The sequence below is a fragment of the Limulus polyphemus genome, unplaced genomic scaffold (genome assembly GCF_000517525.1).
Source record: "Limulus polyphemus unplaced genomic scaffold, Limulus_polyphemus-2.1.2 Scaffold1955, whole genome shotgun sequence".
In the NCBI taxonomy this organism is placed as follows: domain Eukaryota; kingdom Metazoa; phylum Arthropoda; class Merostomata; order Xiphosura; family Limulidae; genus Limulus; species Limulus polyphemus.
Genome location: NW_013667565.1, coordinates 7,337 through 16,349, shown reverse-complemented (window position 1 = coordinate 16,349; position 9,013 = coordinate 7,337). Strand labels below are relative to the sequence as shown.

At 39.0% G+C, this 9,013-nt stretch overlaps 1 protein-coding gene across 1 annotated transcript in view; it reads left to right on the top strand.

Moving 5' to 3' along the window:
* LOC106465472 (aminoacyl tRNA synthase complex-interacting multifunctional protein 2-like) overlaps positions 1-9,013 on the top strand; it is a 25,338-nt gene that overhangs the window by 9,963 nt on the left and 6,362 nt on the right. The window contains exon 2 of the mRNA XM_013925701.2: positions 874-1,074. Coding sequence (XP_013781155.1) covers positions 874-1,074 — 201 coding nt within the window. The remainder of the gene's footprint in view (positions 1-873; positions 1,075-9,013) is intronic.

The window sequence follows — 9,013 nt, the reverse complement described above, 5'->3', positions numbered from 1 at the left end:
AGGAATGACTTAAATAGATAATTGGTTTCTAATTAAATTTATATTAAAGGGGGTAGGCGACATTTGGCGGTAGACCTCAGGCTGCACCTGGGTAGGCGACATATGGCAGTAGACCTCACGCTATAGTAGCACCGACACAGTTAAGGTAGTGTTACATTTTTAATAGGGTGGTTTGCTGATGGAACAATTTTACCTTCAAGTGGGGTAGAAGTTGAAACACTGACAGAGTGTAAAAAATATTTCATGAGTAATTTTTAAATTAGTTCTGATATAGGAAAAGGAACTTCTATATGAAGTTTTGAATAGGGTGATGGTAGAAAATCTTGATTGTTCCAAATGGCATTTTTGTTCTACCCTGGCAATGAAATGAAATTAGCTGTTTAGAAGTAGATTATTATATGGAACCCATTTGTACTTTTAAAAATAGACATTCATTCAAATATATTTTTGCTATGTTATATGTAAAAAATATTTGTGTTACAAAATAAAAGCCTTGTATTTTGTCCAGAAATTAAGTCATTGTTATTTTTTTTATGATAAATGTACTTACACAGTGATGCAAGAAATCTGCATTTTAAATACTGATGCAAAATATTTTCTGTATTGCTGTACACATTTGAAAATCTGACTTGGCATTCAGAAGATTTACAATTTTAGGGTACTTGAGTTTTGTGCAATATTATGATTAGAAATATATTATTCATTTTTGTTTTCTCTTTTTTTTTAGATATTTTGATTCTGTACTACAAGCTCTTTTAGTATTTAATTTCATATATGGAAAACTATACACTGTATGTTAACAGTTTTATTCTTGACATTTATAAACTCATTTATTTCAATTTTATCTAAAAGAAATTTACAAAACTTTTCTAGGAAAGTAGCATTTATAAGGAACTAGAAGATAGACAAATTGAAATTTTGAAACGCTTAGAACAGCTCAAAGCTGAAGTAGAGAAACTGAAAGTCAACACACAACCTATGAAAGCAACAGCACCAGCAGCAACAACTAACTTGACCAACAGAGAATGTGGAGTTATTGAACAATTACAAGCAAATATTGGATTAGAAAATCAGGTTTATGTCAAATATTTTTAATAATAATGATAATTCTATTAACTTCCCATAGCTCAAATTTAATTACTAGACATTTTATGGAACTCTATTATTTTATTTATTCATCCTTGTTAAATAAATAATTGTAATTTTCTGTTACAATCTGCAATCGTTCTTGAAAAAAGGTATTTTTGATTTTATTTCATATTTTCTGAAATGGTACTTCCTTCATTAGCCCCTAGGCATTGGTAAATCTTTTGAACAGTACACCAGTCTTTTATACCCCGATATTTTTTGCATTATTGCAGCAACATGTGCTGATTATGTGATCACCCTCCACCAATCCCATTGTAACCCCTATACTAGTGCAGGTAGCTTCCTCTACCATTGCAGCACAATCTCCATTTTCTCGATTGGCACTACAGTGTTTAGACGTGTGTTTTCAGTTGTTCTTCAAGCAAATTTTACTATGTTGTGTTTTTTCTTGCTAGTTGTCACTTTTAGTTGGGATTACTTGTTCATTTAGTAGTTCCTTTACTACTGCTTGCACTTTTTTTTTTTTCCAAAGTCCACGTGAACTTATGTGGCGGATGTAGAAGTTCCTGACAATATGAACAAAACTCATGTCACTAGTCCCAGCTCTCCGAGTTATCGATGTCAGCTGAGGGGATTCAGGCATAAATTTGGTGCGAGTCAGATTCTTTCACTGCTACTTCTGCTTGTTTTTCCTTACCCCAGGATCTTGCTTTTCAGGAAGTTTTTCATCAGGGGAAGGACAATTTCAATCCAGGGTCAATGTGACAAGATTGCATTCTTCTTTGTCCTCCATTGCTTGGCGTCTGTCTCACCCTACTGATTTTTCTCAATCTTTTCCGGTTTGAGTGCCCCATGCTCCTTCTTCTTCACCCCACCCTTTTTCCTACTCCCAATCTTCGTCTATAGGGAGGATGTGTTCCAGTTCTGTGCACTACCATTTGGTCTTGCTTTGGCTCCTTATGTGTTCTGTTGTGTGGTATGTTCCTCTGCACATCATCTTCATTCATTGGTTCTTCGGATTCATCATTACATGGACAACTGGATCCTACTCGCTTCTTCCCAAGCCCAATCTGCCAATCACACCCGCTTCCGTTTTTGGGAGTCTGCTTGGGTGGGGTTTCTCATCAAGGTAGAGAAGTCTTTTCTCACTCCCACTCAATACCTTATTCATTTGGGGGGGTCCTCTTCAATTCCCATCTTGGTTGGGCCCAGCCTTCTCCACTTTGACTGTGGGATATGCAGCCAGCAGTCACTCAGGCTCTGTCTTCACTTTATCTTCCTGCTCGAGAGGTTCTCTCTCTTTTGGTGACATGAGACTCCCTGGAAGCTCTCATTTCCTTGGGTCAAGCACACATGCAATCCCTTGGATCATCCTATTACTCTTCCCTCAGAGATCATGACTGACCTTGTTTGGTGGCTCGACAGAGCTCTAACCATGGTGGGGGTTCCTCTGCCTTGTCCCAACTTGCATCTGTTCAAAGATGCTTCTTTGGTGGGTTGGGGGCTTCCCTCAACTCTCGGGACATTTTGGGTTGGTGGTCCATCAAAGAATCTACTTACCATAGCAACCATGTGAAGCTTTTGACAGTTCATTAGGCTCTCTCTCATTTCCTCCCACTCTTACAAGAACAGGTGGTTGTGGTTCATTTTGTTGGTTTTATCCCCAAACAAGGAGGTACCAATTCCAGGAACCTGTGTTTTCTTATACTAGATCTCTTATACTGGGCCTACAGCTACACCACCATGCTCTTGGCATGTCATGTTCCAGGTGTTATGAACCTGGTTACAAACCATCTATCTCACCCCAACCAAGTTCTTCCTACAGAATGGTCCCTTCATTCTGGGGTTTTCAGTTGGTGTATTCTTGCCTGTGTGCACCTCATATCTCAATGTTTGCCTAACTTCCTTCCTTTTGGTCTCTGTCACACACTCCTCAGCTCTGGGGATAGATGTATTCAGTTAGGATTGGAGGGGCCTTCTTCATCTCTACTTACCCTCTGATCAGACTGCTTTCCAGGGTTATTTCTCTCATACAGACCATTCCTTGCCCTGTGTTGCTTGTTGCTCTATATTGCAATGCAAATTTGTGGTTTCCTCTCCTTTGGCCCTTACTGGAGCAGCAACCCCCTTCCCTTACCTCCATCCAGGTCTCTACTCTGGCAACCTCGATCAGGCATGTTTCATCTAGATGTCAACAAACTCCATTTTCACTGGGGTAAGTTGACATTTTGTTTCACTTTTGCATCTTTTTTTTTTCCTTTTCTTTACAGTTGTTTACCTTTGCATTTCTGGATCCCACCTGGTGGCAGGTGTTGCCTGGTCAGGCATGGTGAATCTTTTTATACTAGTACTTACTCTGCTTCTTTTCTAATGCTCACTGTGGAGATGGGGTGTTTATATAAGACCACCGGATGCTCTACCGGTAGTGTATCTTTATCTATATATCACATTTTTGTTATCTATCTAACTATCTCTCTGTATGTATATATGCTGAGGAAAGTCTCTCAAGTAAAGCATATAGAGATTTTTGCCATCCCTATTAACTGGTGATGCTTTCAATCTGTGTCTTTCTGCTTTTCAAAATAGGGAAATGCAGACACCCATTGTACTGTCTTTGGTGGGTTGTTCCTCCAGCCCCCCCCCCCCAATGCATCTCCCCCCCTCTTTCTTCTAGTGGAGCATAGGGGTCCTTGCCACTTCTGGTTCCCAATTGCTGGAAGGGTGGACCTTTAAGGTTTCTTCACGAGTGAGTTTTGCACAATAACACAATCTCATAACCAAAAGTACACATTCGATGAGAAGAGGGCTGTCATCGTTATGCTGGCTATTATACACACATTATGGCATGATATCTATTATGCACTTGATGTTTTCTGCCCAGATGGACCACACTTGTCATAATCCAATGTATACCAGGGGCTTCCTCCAGATTTTTATACCTGGATGGACCTGGCTTGTCTAACTTGATCTCAATCCCTGGTGCTTCCCCTAGATGTTTTTGACTGAGCGGACTGCACTTGGCATAATACATTGTATCCCAAAGCTCTTCCCCTAGACATTTTCTGCCCAGACAGACAGCACTTGGCCTATTCATACACGGTCCTCTAGCCCTATCCACATATTCTCTTCATTTCTGCCCCATTTGTTTTATCTTCTTTATTGGGTGAAGAGCATACCTGTTCCAGATCCAGAAGTAGTGCTATACCCCACAGGTGTGCCTCGTATTATAATTGTGGCACACCTGCTTTTTTTCATAGTGATCACTGTCCACTTGATTATTTGTTTTTGCACCTTCACTGGCCCATCCACCTTTCCAATGTGGGATTCTAGCTATGGAAGAGAGGGGTTGTACTGTTTTGGAAGCTAACATTTTCTATTACTGAAAATGTATTTTCAATAGGTACTTACCTCTTCTCATCCACTTCCCACCCTTCCTCCCCGCTGACTTGCCAGTGTTTTCGGGTTTGTATATGCCAATTATTGAAAGTTATAATTGTACTGTAATGGTAGAGGGTGCTACCTTCACTAGTATAGGGTGCACAATGGGATTGGTGGAGGCTGGTCACACGTTGCTGCAATAATGCAAAAATATAGGGGTATAAAAGACTGGTGTGCTGTCCAACACATTTACCAATGCCTTGAGGGCAAATGAGGGTTGAAATATCTATGGGTAACAAGAGGTAAATACCAATTGCAAATACATTTTCAGTGTTAGAAAATGTTAACTTTCAACTTTTCATCTCACTGTACATTGATGGCTTTGCTACAGTTAGGGTAAAGAAACAGATAAACTATAGAGTTTTGTAGAAGTTATACAAATGAACTTTTAAAATTGTAAGATGAAAAAAGTATTTTAATTCTTAACATGAAAATCACCTTGCACTCAGACTGACTCCATGAAAGCTTCATAAGTTTACAGACGAATCTTTAGTAAAAGTACTTCATCAAAAAATCTATTTTTTTTCTGTACATCAGACTTTTAATGTTTGCTGATAGTTTGCTAAGGTTTTTGAAGATACATTTCATATAGTTAGAGTTACATATACATTCATGATTACATGGTGGTTACAAGATCGGTTAAATTGACCAAATCCATATGCACAAGGTTAATTAATGCCTGAATATCCCAACAGGTAGTACTTGAAATGGAAATTGTGTAATCTTAGTGGAGAGGGAGTCGTTTTGGATTTTTTTTTACTTGTATTAGTTTTCTTTTACTTTAAAAGATCATTTTCATATCATTGTTTTATGTTTTCTGAAAAATCCAACTCTCATATTTAATAACTAGCTTGAAATTTTAGTTAATACATTCATTCTTAAGTGATCAATTGTTGAAAAAATGTTATTAGAATCAGTGTTGTAACTTGTTATATAATAGTGTGATAAACTTGAAGGATTTATGTTTCAGTATTTAATGTAGAAAAATCAAGCTAGTGGATTTTGTATGAAATTTCTTTAATCAAAATTTTCTGAAACATACCAGAACTCTTACATAAATAAAATATAAAGCTTGGTGGTTAACTTGATTAGTTTATAGATTAAATTACAGTTAAATCTATTAATGTCATGAAAATACTCATCTATTGTTTTCATTTCATATTGTTTTAGATTATTTCAAGTATACAGTAAGCAAAATCACAATTAAATTTATTAATGTCAAGAAAATTATCAATTAATCAAAATGAATGTTTCCAGTTATTACAGTTTTTGATTAAATGTTTCTGATTACTCCAACTATCCAATATTCAAAATATTGCCATTATGATTTTTCACTATTATTTTAAATTAATTCAAGTGTGTTCAGCTTAATCAATCAGTGTCACAACTCAAAAAAATATCAAATAATCACATTAAGGATTTCAGATCATTACTGTTTTTGATTATTCTAACTATTCAGTAATCAAAATTATAATTAATGTTATGAAAATAATCATCTAATATTTCCAATACAATATCATACCTCTTCTCACAAAAAAGCTTCTTTGACTAATACTGCCCTCTATTGCCGCAAAGTTTTGCTCACCCAAATACTTCAATTATCTTTTCCTGTATTTGTGTTACTCTGACCACCATTCTCAGATTGGGGCCAGGGGGAAGTAGACTACTTTAATTTGCCCACGTTTGGATGTCCTTGGTAGTTGATCCATGGGTTCTGAAACTCATTTCAGTAACTCTGGTCCTCTACTTCCATCCATTTCTCCCTTTGTCTTACTCCAGGTTTGATGATGATGAAGAATGAGATGTCAGATGCATCTCCCCTGCATCGAGACAGTAGTTTCACTTTGTTCATAAAAGGTGTGTGTTTCAGTTTCTGGCACTTCCATTTGGACTTGCCTTTGGGGCTGGTTGGTGATGGTCCACTCCGACAATTCTACAGTAATCTCATACATCACCCACTGGTTGACAGACCTGTATTGGAACATTGGATCTTCTGTATTGGGCCTACAGCCATCACATCACTTTGTTGATGGATCATATTCCAAGTCCCTTGTATCTGGTTGTTGATTAGTTATCCCATCCTGAGAAGATTCTCCCTGCAGAGTGATCGTCGGATCCTCGCGTTTTTCTGGAGTTGTTTGCTCAAGGGGGTGTCCCAGATTTGGATGCTTTTGCCACTCTTCTCCATACACAACTTCCCCCGATTTTAGTTTCCTGTTCCTCATCCTCTTGCAGGAGCAGTCAATGCTCTTAGTCAGGATTAGATGGGTTGGTGCCTATATGCATATCTTTCTGTTTTTCTCCCCTCACGTGCACTTGCCATACTCCTGATGACTCTGTATATTGTTCTGCTGGTGGTTCCATATTGGGCAGCTCACAAGTGGTTTCTTCTGCAGCACCGGTTCTTGGTGTCACCTCCTCCTTTCTCTTCAACACTCCTCCATCAGCCCCGCTCCAGCATGAGTCGTCTATCTGTACCTGCAATCTGTCTTCACATGTGGTTTTTGTCCAGTCCCTCACTAGATCAACCAGATTTTTGCATGTTGTTTCAGTCATTTCCCTTCCGGTTCATCCTTCCTCTGTGGTGGTTTTGTAATGTATGTGGTACATGTACTGCTGTTGGTCTGTCCGAAGGGGTTATCATCCTTCCCATCCTACTGTTCCTCACATACCTTTTTGGCTTGGACTTTCAGTTTCATCCATTATGGGCTCTAAGGTGGTGCTATCTGCCCTGCTTTTGGTATACCAAATTTGTTTTTATTTTACAGTTGCCAGTGTTATCCATATTGTTTCTTTCATTCCATTTTTCCCATCCTCCCCACTGCTTCCTTTCCTGATTGACACCTCAATGTGGTCCTCCATGCTCTTCCTTGTCCTCCAATCAGGAGAAAGGGAAGAAAATGCCAGGCAAATTAACTGGCAAATCCAGCCCATAAATGAAAGGGAGAAAGGTTACAGGAGAGGTAAAGATTCCATGGAGGAAACAAATAGACTTGGGAATCACGAAGGGAGTAGTGCATGTTATATAACATCAGAGAGTCCTGACTGGGTAGGAATGGAACAATCATAAAGATGGGAAATGTAGGGAAGGAAAATAGTTGTGAAGGCAGAACTAACCTCTTGTGCAGCCTAAGGCATGGGTATAAAAGAAATGATTGGGAAAAAGGAGAACAGAGGAACTATGAAACAAAACACAGCAAACACCAATCATGAACACATCAAAATGGTAATGTCCACAAGCCAACAAGAGCATGAACTGGGACTTCAAGAGAAGGTGATATAACAAACATGAAGACAAAGGTTCAAATAATTGTCACCTTTTTCAGGTTTTCTTTCCATCAGATCTGTAACCTTACCATCCTTGACTGCACATTTCCTTCTTCCCTTGGAGGGCATTATCAGTGCTATAACAGTTTTGCTGTGGGTGTTAAGTACTCTGTTCTTTTTTTTTTTGCAGGGGCCTTTATTGCATGTTTGGATCCCATTCTGTGGCGAGTGTTGCCTGACCAGGTATACTTAGTCTTAAATCTGCACTGTACGACCGTGATCATATACCATGTTTGATTACTGTGATGTAGAGGCTCTTTCTAAATTAAACCTGGTGTACAATTATAGATACTGCCAAGTGTTGGTTGATCGAATCTGTCAACATGTTCTCTCTCTGCTTACGAAATACAATTTCATAACACATAACCAAGTCATATTACACCCACCATTGAGATGGGGTGTTCTGCAGGACTGCTTGTAGGTGTACCTAGCAGTCATTTGCTTCATAAGCATGTTCATCCCTGACTGTACACTCATGGACTAACATGAGTAATGCAGACAGGAATTGCTGCCCATATCTGATGATCCGTAGCATTTGATGATCGTCCTACCATGAATCTGATGTACAATTCTAGATGTCACAAGGTGTTGGATGATGCACTCTGTCAATGTGATCGCTCTGCTTTTCAATTTTGGGTATCACGGTCACCCATTTCACTGTCTCTGGTGCTGCAGTCCTCTGGACTCTCCACACATTATTTCTCTCCTTCTTCTAGTGGAGTATGGGAGTTCTTGCCACTTACCAGTTCCTAGCCACTGTCCTCCTGAATGGGCACAGTGCTTCTCATGATGATTGGAGATGGCTTAAATGGGTAATGAAGAAAAACTTAAATATAAGTTTAACATAACAGTAAATGTACAACATTTTGACAAGGTTTTGTCATCATCAGGTACTTCTCAGTGCTTCTCAGTTGAGAGTAGGGTGGTGGCATTCTGCCAGTTTAGATGGCATGATGCCCTTCATACCATGGACCTGGATGTATAATTTCAGATGCTGCAAGGTGTTGGATGTAGCACTCTGCCATCTATATATACATATTGCAATTTGCCTCTCCAGCTGAGGCACCCTCCTTCCTACCATCTGGCGAATGTCAATTCCCAGGGATCTAGTGTTGGTTGGAGCCAGATCAGCCACATAAGTCCTCACTCTCATCCTACC